At 47.5% G+C, this 16,657-nt stretch overlaps 1 protein-coding gene across 1 annotated transcript in view; it reads right to left on the reverse strand.

Annotated features, from left to right (window-relative positions):
- Positions 1-16,397, reverse strand: part of LOC121581835 (netrin receptor DCC-like) — a 205,239-nt gene extending 188,842 nt beyond the window's left edge. The window contains exon 1 of the mRNA XM_045213884.1: positions 16,202-16,397. Within this exon, the coding sequence (XP_045069819.1) occupies positions 16,202-16,397 (196 nt within the window). The remainder of the gene's footprint in view (positions 1-16,201) is intronic.
- Between the last annotated feature and the right edge of the window lie 260 nt (positions 16,398-16,657).

The raw sequence follows: 16,657 nt of genomic DNA on the forward strand, positions 1-16,657 counted from the left end.
TTGTTTTGTCGTTGTGTTTATTCGTTATAATAAACATGTATTCATATCACGCTGCGCCTTGGTCCGTCCCGACCTTCAACGAGCGTGACACCTATTTAGCAGAGATGTGGATTCGAGGCGGAAAGGGAGAAAATAGACTGCTTAAAAAATACCTGTTTGTACACTCGTTGCTTGAAAATATGCAAAGAGTTTCCATTAATGTTTATTCTTTAGCCAACCACAGGCTTCTCAACGCTCATGTGGGTGGGTGGGTGGGGGAAATCAACAACATAATGTATATTACATGTTATATATTGTGTGTATATATATGTGTATATTGTATATTGTATATACATGTATAGAACATAAATAAGCATCATATCAGTCAGACTGTAGCTGTACTAGCAACACTAGCTGTAGTAATGTTGATTCAAAAAACACTTATTTCATGATCTGGAAAGTTTATAATGTAGTTTATTAAGTTTATTATGGAAAACAGAAAATATAACATTATCATTTTTTTTATTGAATTTGGTACAAAACACTAAACCATTGACTTGAGGACTCAAACCCCCAAATTAGGGACTTGTGACTTGAGTTGAGACTTGAAGGTTAGTCCCACTACATGATAAACCTCTCAACTCTCTCAACCCTCTCAACTCTCTCAACTCTCTCAACTCTCTCAAACCTCTCAAACCTCTCAAACCTCTCAACCCTCTCAACTCTCTCAACCCTCTCAACTCTCTCAACTCTCTCAAACTTCTCAACTCTCTCAACTCTCTCAACTCTCTCAAACCTCTAAAACCTCTCAAACCTCTCAACCCTCTCAACTCTCTCAACCCTCTCAACTCTCTCAACTCTCTCAAACTTCTCAACTCTCTCAACTCTCTCAACTCTCTCAAACCTCTAAAACCTCTCAAACCTCTCAACCCTCTCAACTCTCTCAACTCTCTCAAACTTCTCAAACCTCTCAACTCTCTCAACTCTCTCAAACTTCTCAAGCCTTTCAACCCTCTCAACTCTCTCAAACCTCTAAAACCTCTCAAACCTCTTAAATGTCAATAGATTTACTAATCTCTTAATCATTTTGTCCCATTCACTTCATTCACCCAAGACTGTCTGCCATAAAGCTATCAGAAAGAATGAATCTGAATAAATCTAATTAAAATAAGTACACCTGCAACAACTATGAAGAATAGCCCAAGGTCATACAAGAAAATAGAACCGAAACTGACTGTCCCTCTTCATAGACATTGTATCTATTGTACTATTGTATTTGAAAATGAGCTGTAGACTGTCCAATAGATTGATACCTTCTCTAAAATAGCCTTTAGCTTTTGCACTGTGAGCAGTAGGCTGCATCACAATAGATTGAGACCTTTTCAAATAAGAAGCAAGATAAGGGTTGGAGCTAAAAAATTAAATAAAATAAAATAAAGGACAAAGGACTTCAGAGCAACGACATACAGCGTGTCTAGAATATCTACTTTAAGTACCCTTCGGTGACATTAAAGCATATACATGGCGGGACAGGTGTGGCTACATGGAGTTACCTCTACCTTCTCCATTCTATTGGTGTGGTGAACGTTCTGGCACAAAATGGTTGCCGTGCATCACCCAAGCGGGTGCCACAAAATGGTGGCGGATGAGGAGAGTTTCCCCCTTTACTATGTAAAGCGCTCTGAGTACCTCAGCTGGTAGAAAGGAGATATATATATATATACAGGGTATATGTATAAATCCAATCCACCTGTACATTTACGTCATTTAGCAGACGCTCTTATCCAGAGCGACTTACAAATTGGTGCATTCATCTTATGATAGCCAGTGGGATAACCACTTTACAATAAAAAAAAATCTAATTTTTTTATTCCTAATTTTAAGAGTATATTTATAATTTTCTTATGTTTTATATATATATTTTCTGTATTTTTATGTGTATTTTTTTTCAAACATTTGTTTATCTTTTTACTTTTTTCTCTTGTTTATATATTTTTGTTTTCTTTTTTTCTTTTTCTTTTTTCTTATTATTTTATTTATTTATTTTATGTTGGGGGGGGTAAGGGGGGGGTAGAAAGATTACTTTTATACTATCCCAGGTATTCCTTAAAGAGGTGGGGTTTCAAGTGTCTCCGGAAGGTGGTCAGTGACTCCGCTGTCCTGGCGTCGTGAGGGAGCTTGTTCCACCATTGGGTTGCCAGAGCAGCGAACAGTTTTGACTGGGCTGAGCGGGAACTGTGCTTCCGCAGAGGTAGGGGCACCAGCAGGCCAGAGGTGGAAGAACGCAATGCCCTCGTTTGGGTGTAGGGACTGATCAGAGCCTGAATATAAGGAGGTGCCGTTCTTTTCACAGCTCCGTAGGCAAGCACCATGGTCTTGTAGTAGATGCGAGCTTCAACTGGAAGCCAGTGGAGTGTGCGGAGGAGCGGGGTGACGTGAGAGAACTTGGGAAGGTTGAACACCAGACGGGCTGGGAAAATCTCTACCGCCAAGGGTGTAATGTCCTTAGAAGGAGGTGTAATATACTTAGAAAGAGGTGTAAAATCCTTAGAAGGGGGTGTAATGTCATTAGAAGGAGGTGTAATGTCCTTAGAAGGGGGTGTAATGTCCTTAGAAGGGGGTGTAATGTCCTTAGAAGGAGGTGTAATGTCCTTAGAAAGAGATGTAACATCCTTAGAAAGAGTTGTAATGTCCTTAGAAAGAGGTGTAATGTCATTAGAAAGAGATGTAACGTCCTTAGAAAGAGTTGTAATGTCCTTAGAAAGAGGTTTAATGTCATTAGAAAGAGATGTAACGTCCTTAGAAGGAGGTGGAACGTCCTTAGAAGGGGGTGTAATGTCCTTAGAAAGAGTTGTAATGTCCTTAGAAAGAGGTGTAACATCCTTAGAAAGATGTTAACTTCCTTAGAAAGAGGTGTAATGTCCTTAGAAAGAGATGTAACGTCCTTAGAAAGATGTTAACTTCCTTAGAAAGAGGTGTAATGTCCTTAGAAAGAGGTGTAAAATCCTTAGAAGGGGGTGTAATGTCATTAGAAGGAGGTGTAATGTCCTTAGAAGGGGGTGTAATGTCCTTAGAAGGGGGTGTAATGTCCTTAGAAGGGGGTGTAATGTCCTTAGAAGGGGGTGTAATGTCCTTAGAAGGGGGTGTAATGTCCTTAGAAAAGAGCTAACGATTTCATTTCAGACATTTGGATACAAAAGACATCCAGTCCGGTAGGATAAGTGCCCAGCTTTGTCCTCTGAGTTCTACAGTCATGGTGACAATGACACCTGGAGAGGGTCGGGCCTTCTGTCTGAACATGGCTTTAAACAAGTCTGACAAGCCCAGACTGTTGAAGTTGTCTGGGGTTATGAGGTCTTTTAATAATTCTAATGCAATCTCTGTAAAATATGTCTTTGCTGTATTGTGTTCAGCCCTAACATGATAGACAGCAGGAGAGAAAGGGGGAAAAGGAGAGATAGGGAGGGAGGGAGGGAGGGAGGGAGGGAGGGAGGGAGAGCCGTGCGACAGACAAGACAACACCGTGACAGAGGATTTTATCCCTGTCACGGTGTTGTCTTGTCTGTCGCACGGCTCTCTCTCCCTCCCAGAGGATTTTATCCCTGTCACTCACAGGCTCACAGATAAGATATGTTTAGTTCCAAAAGAAATTCCATCAATTTTCCTCAGGAAAGAGAGACAAGCCTGGATGTTGTAGTATCTTCTAATCCGACAGACAGTTTGGTATATAAATATTATAACAGACAAAAGGGAAATGGAGGCGTGTTAGAGAGGCTTTGTTAGTAAAAAAAAAAAAAGGGATAAGCTCCTTTAATGCTGAATATCAGTCGGGACGGAGATTCATTAAATGGATGAGGGGCGGACAAATGTTATAAGCATTTAACTGATCTAATCAACCACGACTTAATGTCACAATAGCTGATGTGGATGCGGTGTAGGAGTCAGGCGCAGGACACAGAGGCTCAGTCAAAACGACTTTACTTAAGACTGAATAGCGAACAAAAGCAAACGGCCTCGAAAACACAGGAGGCAAAACGACTAGAATCACTACTCTCGGCGGCTCTGACTTAGAATATGTGGACAACCACAAATACCTAGGTGTCTGGTTAGACTGTAAACTCTCCTTCCAGACTCACATTAAGCATCTCCAATCCAAAGTTACATCTAGAATCAGCTTCCTATTTCGCAACAAAGCCTCCTTCACTCATGCTGCCAAACATGCCCTCGTAAAACTGACTATCCTACCGATCCTTGACTTTGGCGATGTCATTTACAAAATAGCTTCCGACACTCTACTCAGCAAATTGGATGTAGTCTATCACAGTGCCATCCGTTTTGTCACCAAAGCCCCATATACTACCCACCATTGTGACCTGTACGCTCTTGTTGGCTGGTCCTCACTACATATTCGTCACCAAACCCACTGGCTCCAGGTCATCTATAAATCACTGCTAGGCAAATCCCTGCCTTATCTTAGCTCATTGGTCACCATAGCAACACCCACCCGTAATATGCGTTCCAGCAGGTATATCTCACTGGTCATCCCCAAAGCCAACACCTCCTTTGGTTGCCTTTCCTTCCAGTTCTCTGCTGCCAATGACTGGAATGAACTGCAAAAATCTCTGAAGCTGGAGACTCTTATCTCCCTCACTATCTTTAAGCATCAGTTGTCAGAGCAGCTTACCGATCACTGCACCTGTACACAGCCCGTCTGTAATTAGCCCACCCAGCTACCTCATCCCCATATTGTTATTTACATTGTTATTTATTTTGCTCATTTGCACCCCAGTATCTCTATTTTCACATCATCTTCTGCACATCTATCACTCCAGTGTTAATTATTTTGCACTATGGCCTATTTATTGCCTTACCTCCATAACTTACTACATTTGCACACACTGTATATAGATTTTCTATTGTGTTATTGACTGTACGTTTTGTTTATTCCATATGTAACTCTGTGTTGTTGTTTTTATCGCACTGCTTTGCTTTATCTTGGCCAGGTCGCAGTTGTAAATGAGAAATTGTTCTCAACTGGCTTACCTGGTTAAATAAAGGTGAAATAAAAATCAATAAAAAATTACAGCACTGCAACCCTCTATATTACAGCACTGGAATCCTCTATATTACAGCACTGGAACCCTCTATATTACAGCACTGGAAACCTCTATATTACAGCACTGGAATCCTCTATATTACAGCACTGGAACCCTCTATATTACAGCACTGCAACCCTCTATATTACAGCACTGGAACCCTCTATATTACAGCACTGCAACCCTCTATATTACAGCACTGGAACCCTCTATATTACAGCACTGCAACCCTCTATATTACAGCACTGGAACCCTCTATATTACAGCACTGGAATCCTCTATATTACAGCACTGCAACCCTCTATATTACAGCACTGGAACCCTCTATATTACAGCACTGGAATCCTCTATATTACAGCACTGGAACCCTCTATATTACAGCACTGGAACCCTCTATATTACAGCACTGCAACCCTCTATATTACAGCACATATTACAGGGAGGAGAGGGGAGGAACCGTCAGAGAGAGAGAGAGAGAGAGAGAGAGAGAGAGAGAGAGAGAGAGAGAGAGAGAGAGAGAGAGAGAGAGAGAGAGAGAGAGAGAGAGAGAGGATGGCCACAGAGGCAATTGGGTGCAGATAAGCTGTGCTAAGGAGCATCGTTCAAAGAGAGGGAGGTGGAAGATAGTCAAAGACACAGAGACACAGAGCTCCACCTCCACAGAGCGGGAGAGAAAATAACAAAATAGAAAAATACATTTACATACCACAGTGTCTGTCTGTCTGTCTGCCTGTCTGCCTGCCTGTCTGCCTGTCTGCCTGCCTGTCTGCCCGTCTGCCCGTCTGTCCATCTGCCCGTCTGTCTGTCTGTCTGCCTCTCTGTCCGTCTGTCTTTCCGCCTGTCTGCTTGTCCGCCTGTCTGTCTCTCTGCCTGTCTGTCTGTCTGTCTGTCTGTCTGTCTGTCTGTCTGTCTGTCTGCCTCTCTGTCTGTCTGCCTGTCTGCCTGTCTGTCTCTCTGCCTGTCTGTCTGTCTGTCTGTCTGCCTGTCTGTCTGTCTCTCTGCCTGTCTGTCTGCCTGCCTGCCTGCCTGCCTGTCTGCCTGTCTGCCTGTCTGCCTGTCTGTCTGCCTGTCTGCCTGTCTGCCTGTATGTCTGTCTGCCTGTCTGTCTGCCTGTCTGTCTGTCTGTCTGCCTGTCTGCCTGCCTGTCTGTCTGCCTGCCTGTCTGCCTGTCTGTCTGTCTGCCTGTCTGTCTCTCTGCCTGTCTGTCTGTCTGTCTGTCTGCCTGTCTGTCTGTCTGCCTGCCTGTCTGTCTGTCTGTCTGTCTGTCTGTCTGTCTGTCTGTCTGCCTGTCTGTCTCTCTGCCTGTCTGTCTGTCTGCCTGTCTCTCTGTCTGTCTGCCTGTCTGTCTGCCTGTCTGTCTGTCTCTCTGTCTCTCTGCCTGTCTGCCTGCCTGTCTGTCTGCCTGTCTGCCTGTCTGCCTGTCAGTCTGTCTGCCTGTCTGCCTGTCTGCCTGTCTGTCTGCCTGTCTGCCTGTCTGCCTGTCTGCCTGTCTGCCTGTCTGACTGTCTGACTGTGTGTCTGTGTGACTGCCTGGCCAGCTACTGCTCCCTCTGCAATGACGTGCAAAGAATGTCTGCAGACAGGTCCACTATATGGGTGGTCTGCGGGTCAGAGGAGACTGTACCATACTGAAGGTCAGAGGAGCAGGGGCTGTATATACACTACGTTACCAAAAGTATGTGGACACCTGCTTGTCAAACATCTCATTTGAAAATCATGGCCATTAATATGGAGTTAGTCTCCCCTTTCCTGCTATAACAGCCTCCACTCTTCTGGGAAGGCTTTCCACTAGATGTTGGAACATTGCTGCGGGGACTTGCTTCCATTCAGCCACAATAGTATTTGTGAGGTCAGGCACTGATTTGGGGCGATTAGGCCTGGCTCAGAGTCGGCTTTCCAATTAATCCCAAAGGTGTTTGATGGGGTTGAGGTCAGGGCTATGGACAGGCCAGTCAAGTTCTTCCACACCGATCTCGACAAACCATTTTTCTATGGACCTCGCTTTGTGCATGGGGGCATTGTCATGCTGAAACAGGAAAGGGCCTTCCCCAAACTCTTGCCACAAAGTTGGATGCTTGGCATTGCACATGGTGATCTTGTGCTTTTGTGTGGCTGCTCGTCAATGGAAACCCATTTAATGAAGCTCCCAACAAACAGTTATTGTGCTGACGTTGCTTCGAGAGGCAGTTTGGAACTTGGGAGTCATTGTTGCAACCGAGGACAGACGGTTTTTACGCGCTACACGCTTCAGCACTCGGCGGTCCCGTTCTGTGAGCTTGTGTGGCCTGCCACTTCACGGCTGAGCCGTTGTTGCTCCAAGACGTTTTCCACTTGACAATAACAGCACTTACAGTTGACCGGGGCAGCTCTAGCAGGGCAGAAATTTCACGAACTGACTTGTAGGAAAGGTGGCATCCTATGACGGTGCCACGTTGAAAGGCAATGAGCTCTTCAGAAAGGACATTCTTCTGCCAGTGTTTGTCTATGGAGATTGCATGGCTGTGTGCTCGATTTTATGCACCTGTCAGCAACGCGTGTGGCTGAAATAGCCGAATCCACTAATTTGAAGGGTTGTCCACATACTTTTGTATACAGTACCAGTCAAAAGTTTGGGTTTTTCTTTATTTTTACTATTTTCCACATTGTAGAATAATAGTGAAGACATCAAAACTATGAAATAGCACATATGGAATCATGTAGTAACCACAAAAACAAATCAAACTATATTTAATATTTGAGATTCTTCAATGTAGCCACCCTTTGCCTTGATGACAGCTTTGCACACTCTTGGAATTATCTCAACCAGCTTCATGAGGTAGTCACCTGGAATGCTTTTCAATTAACAAGTGTGACTTGTTAAAAGTTAATTTGTGGAATTTCTTTCCTTCTTAATGTATTTGAGCCAATCAGTTGTGTTGTGACAAGGTAGGAGGGTATACAGAAGATAGCCCTATTTGGTAAAAGACCAAGTCCATATTATGGCAAGAACAGCTCAAATAAGCAAAGAGAAACTACAGTCCATCATTACTTTAAGACATGAAGGTCAGTCAAAACGGACTAATTCAAGAACTTTGAAAGTTTCTTCAAGTGCAGTCGTAAAAACCATCAAGCGCTATGATGAAACTGGCTCTCATGAGGACCGCCACAGGAAAGGAAGACCCAGAGTTACCTCTGCTGCAGAGGATAAGTTCACCTCAGATTGCAGCCCAAATAAAATACTTCACAGAGTTCAAGTAACAGACACATCTCAACATCAACTGTTCAGAGGAGACGGCATGAATCAGGCCTTCATGGTCGAATTGCTGCAAAGAAACCACTACTAAAGGACTCCAATAATAAGAAGAGACTTGCTTGGGCCAAGAAACACGAGCAATGGACATTAGACCGGTGGAAATCTGTCCTTTCGTCTGATGAGTCCAAATTTGAGATTTTTGGTTGCAACCGCCGTGTCTTTGTGAGACGCAGAGTAGGTGAACGGATGATCTCGACATGTGTGGTTCCCACCGTGAAGCATGGAGGAGGAGGTGTGATGGTGTGGGGGTGCTTTGCTGGTGACACTGTCAGTGATTTATTTAGAATTCAAGGCACACTTAACCAGCATGGCTACCACAGCATTCTGCAGCGATACGCCATCCCATCTGGTTTGCGCTTAGTGGGACTATCATTTGTTTTTCAACAGGACAACGACCCATGCCGTCTGGGCTCGCAATGCTGCCGGCCCAGATGGCATCCCTAGCCACATCCTCAGTGCATGTGCAGACCAGCTGGCTGGTGGGTTTACAGACATATTCAATCTCTCCCTTTCCCAGTCTGCTGTTCCCACATGCTTCAATATGGCCACCATTGTTCCTGTAACCAAGAAAGCAAAGGTAACTGAAGTAAATGACTATCGCCCCGTAGCACTCACTTCTGTCATCATGGTGCTTTGAGAGACTAGTCAAGGATCATATCACCTCTACCTTACCTGCCACCCTAGACCCATTTTAATTTGCATACCACCCCAATAGATCCACAGACGATGCAGTCGCCATCACACTGCACACTGCGCTATCCCATCTGAACAAGAGGAATACCTATATAAGAATGCTGTTCATTGACGATAGCATAGCATTCAACACCATAGTACCCTCCAAGCTCATCATTAAGCTCTGGGTCCTGGACTTCCTGACGGGCCGCCCCCAGGTGGTGGAGGTAGGAAACAACATCTCCACTTCGCTGATCCTCAACACTAGGGCCCCACAAGGGTGCATGCTCAGCCCCCTCCTGTACTCCCTGTTCACCCATGACTGCGTGGCCAAGCACGCCTCCAACTCAATCATCAAGTTTGCAGACGACACAACAGTAGTAGGCTTGATTACCAACAATGACAAGACCGCCTACAGGGAGGAGGTGAGGGCTCTGGAAGTGTGGTGCCAGGAAAATAACCTCTCACTCAACGTTAACTAAACAAAGGAGATGATCGTGGATTTCAGGAAACAGCAGAGGGTGCACCCCCCTATCCACATCGACGGGACCGCAGTGGAGAAGGTGGAAAGCTTCAAGTTCTTTGGCATACACATCACCGACAAACTGAAATGGTCCACCCACACCAACAGTGTGGTGAAGAAGGCGCAACAGCGCCCCTTCAACCTCAGGAGGCTGAAGAAATTTGGCTTGGCACCTAACACCCTCACAAACTTTTACAGATGCACAATTGAGAGTATCCTGTCGGGCTGTATCACCGCCTGGTATGGCAACTGCACCGCCCGCAACCACAGGGCTCTCCAGAGGGTGGTGCGGTCTGCCGAACGCATTACCGGGGGCAAACTACCCGTCCTCCAGGACACCTACAGCACCCGATGTCACAGGAAGGCCAAAAAGATCATAAAGGACATCAACCACCCGAGCCACTGCCTGTTCACCCCGCTATCATCCAGAAGGCGAGGTCAGTACAGGTGCATCAAAGCTGGGACCGAGAGAATGAAAAACAGCTTCTATCTCAAGGCCATCAGACTGTTAAATAGCCATCACTAGCACATTAGAGGCTGCTGCTGCCTATTGAAATCACTGGCCACTTTAAGAAATGGAACACTAGTCACTTTAATAATGTTTACATATCTTGCACTACTCATCTCATATGTATCTACTGTATACTAGAATATTCTACTGTATCTCAGTCCATGCCGCTCTGTCATTGCTTGTCCATTTATGTATATATTCTTAAATTCCATTCCTTACTAGATTTGTGTGTATTGGGTATATGTTGTGAAATTGTTAGATATTACTTGTTAGATATTACTGCACTGTTGGAGCTAGAAGCACAAGCATTTCGCTACACCCGCAATAACATCTGCTAAACACGTGTATGTGACAAATAAAATGTGATTTGATTATAAACACACCTCCAGGCTGTGTAAGGGCTATTTGACCAAGAAGGAGAGTGATGGAGTGCTGCATCAGATGACCTGGCCTCCACAATCTCCCGACCTCAACCCAATTGAGATGGTTTGGGATGAGTTGGACCGCAGAGTGAAGGAAAAGCAGCCAACAAGTGCTCAGCATATGTGGGAACTCCTTCAAGACTGTTGGAAAAGCATTCCTCATGAAGCTGGTTGAGAGAATGCCAAGAGTGTGCAAAGCTGTCATCAAGGCAAAGGGTGGCTACTTTGAAGAATCTCAAATGTAAAATATATTTGATTTGTTTAACACTTTTTTAGTTACTACATGATTCCATATGTGTTATTTAATAGTTTTGATGTCTTCACTATTATTCTACAATGTAAAAAAACAGTAAAAAATAAAGAAAAACCCTTGAATGAGTAGGTGTGTCCAAACTTTTGACCGGTAGTGTATATAGTTTACCAAACATCTCAGCCTGTGAGTGCTGGTCTAGGATGAGTTTAGCCTTTTTAGATCACAATGAATAGGATGACTCTTGAGACACTAGATACTTACAGCCCTCTGATGCCCTGTTTCTACCAACCCCACCAGAGGCAGTTCATTGTCTTACCCCCACACCATCACCACAACCACCACAGGCTGAGTCCCAAATGGAACCTTATTCCTTATACAGTGCACCACTTTTGACCAGAGCCCTACGGCTCCAAAACCACCACCTACACAACCCCTGCCTACCACCACCCTATAGACACTACCCTGGATACATGGCCGGTGCCAGGTGTGATTAATGGCTTTGTTAGATTAGTGAATTGATGTTCTCTTCGTCTGGGCTACAGGTGGTAATCACATAGGGGGGGCGTAACAGGACAGGCAGGACTTCCTCACCAAGTAGAAAACGCTCTGATAGCTACATATCCTGCTGGATATATAGATTATATATATATTATATATGGATTATATACAAAGGGTATATAACAAAGTATTGAGAAACGTTTGTTATTGACCAAATACTTATTTTCCACCATAATTTGCAAATAAATTCATTAAAAATCCTACAATGTGATTTTCTGGATTTCTTTTTCTCATTTTGTCTGTCATAGTTGACGTGTACCTATGATGAAAATTACAGGCCTCTCTCATCTTTTTAAGTGGGAGAACTTGCACAATTGGTGGCTGACTAAATACTTTTTTCCCCCCACTGTACATATCCTGCTGTTTGTCTTACTGTTGTTGATGTGGGCATGTTGATGTCATGGTTCCATTGGCAATCATGCTGCACACAGACTCCAGACATCCAAGCAATGATTATGTCAAACTACCTCGGAGAGATGTCATGTTCCATCCCAACAACGTTCCAGGTTGAAAGTCAAATCCGCAGTCAGCTGTTGTACTGGATACTGCAACCACATTGTCCCTACTCTAATCAACTAGTCTTATATAGACCACATTGTCCCTACTCTAATCAACTAGTCTTATATAGACCACATTGTCCCTACTCTAATCAACTAGTCTTATATAGACCACATTGTCCCTACTCTAATCAACTAGTCTTATATAGACCACATTGTCCCTACTCTAATCAACTAGTCTTATATAGACCACATTGTCCCTACTCTAATCAACTAGTCTTATATAGACCACATTGTCCCTACTCTAATCAACTAGTCTTATATAGACCACATTGTCCCTACTCTAATCAACTAGTCTTATATAGACCACATTGTCCCTACTCTAATCAACTAGTCTTATATAGACCACATTGTCCCTACTCTAATCAACTAGTCTTATATAGACCACATTGTCCCTACTCTAATCAACTAGTCTTATATAGACCACATTGTCCCTACTTTAATCAACTAGTCTTATATAGACCACATTGTCCCTACTCTAATCAACTAGTCTTATATAGACCACATTGTCCCTACTCTAATCAACTATTATATGATATAGACCACATTGTCCCTACTCTAATCAACTACTATATTATATAGATAACAATCCAAACCAATCTGGTTGATGGGAACTAAGAACATGAGCCAAATGGTTGTTTTATCAAAAGGCTCGCTCTCTCTTTCTCTTTCTCTCTCTCTCTCTCTCTCTCTCTCTCTCTCTCTCTCTCTCTCTCTCTCTCTCTCTCTCTCTCTCTCTCTCCCTCCCTCCCTCCCTCCCTCCCTCCCTCCCTCCCTCCCTCCCTCCCTCTTCTCATAGTGTGCTGAGCTGTAGAGTAGTGTGTTTTATAGTCCTCACAGCACTAATGCTCTCTGCATTGATGTCACAGTGGAAACCTGGTCTGGATCAACAGGCCGGATCAGGAGCAGGATCAGGAGCAGCTCTGACTGTTGTTATCAGGTGTCCTTCCTCCCTCCCTCCCTCCCTCTCTGTTCTCCTCTGTGTTATCTCTTTATTTTCTGGCTCTCTAATTCCCCCCCTCTCTCTCCATCCCTCTCCCCCTCTCTCCATCCCTCTCCCCCTCTCTCCATCCCTTTCCCCCTCTCTCCATCCCTCTCCCCCTCTCTCCATCCCTCTCCCTCTCCCTCTCCCTCTCCCCCTCTCTCCATCCCTCTCCCCCTCTGTCCATCCCTCCCCCTCTCTTCCCCTCTCCCTCCCTCTCCCCCTCCCCCTCCCTCTCCCTCTCTCCATCCCTCTCCCCCTCTCTCCATCCCTCTCCCCATCTCTCCATCCCTCTCCCCCTCCCTCTCCCCCTCTCTCCATCCCTCTCCCCCTCTCTCCATCCCTCTCCCCCTCTCTCCATCCCTCTCCCCCTCCCTCTCCCCCTCTCTCCATCCCTCTCCCCCCTCTCTCCATCCCTCTCCCTTCCCTCTCCCCCTCTCTCCATCCCTCTCCCCCTCTCTCCATCCCTCTCCCCCTCTGTCCATCCCTCTCCCCCTCTCTCCATCCCACCCCCCTCTCCATCCCACTCCCCCTCCCTCTCCCCCTCTGTCCATCCCACTCCCCCTCTCTTCCCCTCTCCCCCTCCCTCTCCCCCTCTCCCCCTCCCTCTCCCCCTCTCTCCATCCCTCTCCCCCTCTCTCCATCCCTCTCCCCCTCCCTCTCCCCCTCTCTCCCTCCCTCTCCCCCTCTCTCCATCCCTCTCCCCCCTCTCTCCATCCCTCTCCCTCTCCCTCTCCCTCTCCCCCTCTCTCCATCCCTCTCCCCCTCTGTCCATCCCACTCCCCCTCTCTCCCTCTCCCCCTCCCTCTCCCCCTCCCCCTCCCTCTCCCCCTCTCTCCATCCCTCTCCCCCTCTCTCCATCCCTCTCCCCCTCCCTCTCCCCCTCTCTCCATCCCTCTCCCCCTCTCTCCATCCCTCTCCCCCTCTCTCCATCCCTCTCCCCCTCCCTCTCCCCCTCTCTCCATCCCTCTCCCCCTCTCTCCATCCCTCTCCCCTTCCCTCTCCCCTCTCCATCCCTCTCCCCATCTCTCCATCCCTCTCCCCCTCTGTCCATCCCTCTCCCCCTCTCTCCATCCCACTCCCCCTCTCTCCATCCCACTCCCCCCCTTTCCCCCTCTGTCCATCCCTCTCCCCCTCTCTCCATCCCTCTCCCTTCCCTCTCCCCCTCTCTCCATCCCTCTCCCCCTCTCTCCATCCCTCTCCCCCTCTGTCCATCCCTCCCCCTCTCTCCATCCCACTCCCCTCTCTCCATCCCACTCCCCTCCCTTTCCCCCCTCTGTCCATCCCTCTCCCCTTCCCTCTCCCCCTCTCTCCATCCCTCTCCCCCTCTGTCCATCCCTCTCCCCCTCCCTCTCCCCCTCTCTCCATCCCACTCCCCCTCTCTCCATCCCTCTCCCCCTCCCTTTCCCCCCTCTGTCCATCCCACTCCCCCTCTCTCCATCCCTCTCCCCCTCCCTCTCCCCCTCTCTCCATCCCTCCCCCTCTCTCCATCCCTCTCCCCCTCCCTCTCCCCCACTCTCCATCCCTCTCCCCTCTCCCCCTCTCTCCATCCCTCTCCCCCTCTCTCCATCCCTCTCCCCCTCTCTCCTCCCCTCTCCCCCTCCCTCCATCCCTCTCCCTCTCTCCATCCCTCTCCCCCTCTCTCCATCCCTCTCCCCCCTCTCTCCAATCTCTCCCCCTCTCTCCATCCCTCTCCCCCTCTCTCCATCCCTCTCCCCCTCCCTCTCCATCCCTCTCCCCCTCTCTCATCCCTCTCCCCCCTCTCTCCTCCCTCTCCCCCTCTCTCCATCCCTCTCCCCCTCCCTCTCCCCCCTCTCTCATCCCTCTCCCCCTCTCTCCATCCCGCTCCCCCTCTCTCCATCCCTCTCCCCCTCTCTCCTCCCTCTCCCCCTCCCTCCATCCCTCTCCCCCTCTCTCCTTCCCTCTCCCCCTCTCTCCATCCCTCTCCCCCTCTCCCCCTCTCTCCATCCCTCTCCCCTCTCTCTCCTCCCTCTCCCCCTCTCCTCCATCCCTCTCCCCCTCTCTCCATCCCTCTCCCCCTCCCTCTCCCCCTCCCTCCATCCCTCTCCCCCTCTCTCCATCCCTCTCCCCCTCTCTCCATCCCTCTCCCCCTCTCTCCATCCCTCTCCCCCCTCTCTCCATCCCTCTCCCCCTCTCCCTCTATTTCTTCCTCTGATTCGCTCTCTATCTCTCTCCCTCTATCTATCATGTTTTTTCTCCCTCCATCCCTCCCTCTGTTGGGTGCATGTGTTGGATCTGTTGGAGTGTGACAGGCAGCTCAGCCTCCAGCAGACATGCCAGCATTTAAAATGTGGCTGCCAGCAAGGCTGGGAGAGAGGGAGGAGAGGGAGAGAGAGAGAGTGTGTGATTGCTTGTGCACATTTGTTTGTGCACATTTGTAGTGTTGGGTAGTCTTGTGTAGTCTTGGGTAGCTTGGGTAGTCTTGGGTAGCCTGGCTAGTCTTGGGTAGTATTGGGTAGCTTGGGTAGTCATGGGTAGTCTTGGGTATCTTGGGAAGTATTGGGTAGCTTGGATAGTATTGGGTAGTCTTGGGTAGCTTGTGTGTCTTGGGTAGTCTTGGGTAGCTTGGGTAGTCATGGGAAGCTTGGTTAGTCTTGGGTAGTCTTGGGTAGCTTGGGTAGAATTGGGTATTGTTGGGTAGATTGAGAAGTCTTGGGCAGCTAGGGTAGTCTTGGGTAGTCTTGGGTAGCTTGGGTAGTCTTGGGTAGCTTGGGTAGTCTTGGGTAGTCTTAGGTAGTCTTGGGTAGCTTGGGTAGTCTTGGGTAGCTTGGGTAGTATTGGGCAGCTTGGGTAGTTTTGGGCAGCTTGGGTAGTCTTGGGTTGTCTTGGGTAGCTTGGGTAGTCTTGGGTAGCTTGGGTATTTTATTTGAAACCCAACACACTGGTTCTGTACAGAACATGCTCTGGTACTGTATTAAGTGTCTTCATTTGTTCCCCACAGTTCACTACAAGTCACTCACACGCTCTCACCCTCTCACCTCTCTCTCTCGCCCTTCAATTCCCCCAATATAATTAACACCATGTGTAGATCGAATCAACACAATCAACACTCTCAAGAATGAGAGGACCATCAAGCAGTCTTTTGTGTGTCCATCACCACGTCCCCGCCTCTCTGTATCACTCCTAATAAAGCCTGTCCCACTCCTAGCTCTATTACCCTTTGTTACTGGGTGAGACATGAGGGGGAAGGTGCTGGGGGGTTACTGGGTGACAGGAGTCAGGAGAGACTGGAGGGGTTGATATGAGAAGGAGAGGGGTGGGGTGGTTCTGGGGGCTGGGGAAATAGAAAGCCTGGCATCACTAGGGCCAACTCGCGGGTACTCCCCCCCCCTCACCCGATCCCACGGGTTCATGGGAACAGCTGATCGGCTTATGGAGCCTGCTGGGGGCCACGGCAGGGGGGGGGGCGTGGTTGTTTGCCAGGGGTTCCCGTGGCGACGGTAACCGGGGGATTCTGACTCCAACTGTCAGTCTGACTTTCTCTAGCTGCTCTGATTGTTTTCTCTTGGTTCTGTGAGACTTTGTCTGCATGGGCCCTGGTCAAAAGTAATGCACTGTATAGGGAATAGACCTTGAGTTTCTCAGTCCTCTGTGCCTGCTGTTCCCTGCTAAGGCCCAGGGGAGGCCCTCACATTGTTTGAGCAGTGATTCAGAAAGAGAAGGAAGGTAAATTGGGGAATCTCTCCTCTAGGATCATCTATAGCTTCCCAGACACAGATGAAGACTGTAACAGTGCTGGAGTCCCACTGGGCTTTTTAATTGGTAACACTTTTCCTTCCGGTTGAAATACT

Source organism: Coregonus clupeaformis, unplaced genomic scaffold (genome assembly GCF_020615455.1).
Source record: "Coregonus clupeaformis isolate EN_2021a unplaced genomic scaffold, ASM2061545v1 scaf0166, whole genome shotgun sequence".
Lineage (NCBI taxonomy): Eukaryota > Metazoa > Chordata > Actinopteri > Salmoniformes > Salmonidae > Coregonus > Coregonus clupeaformis.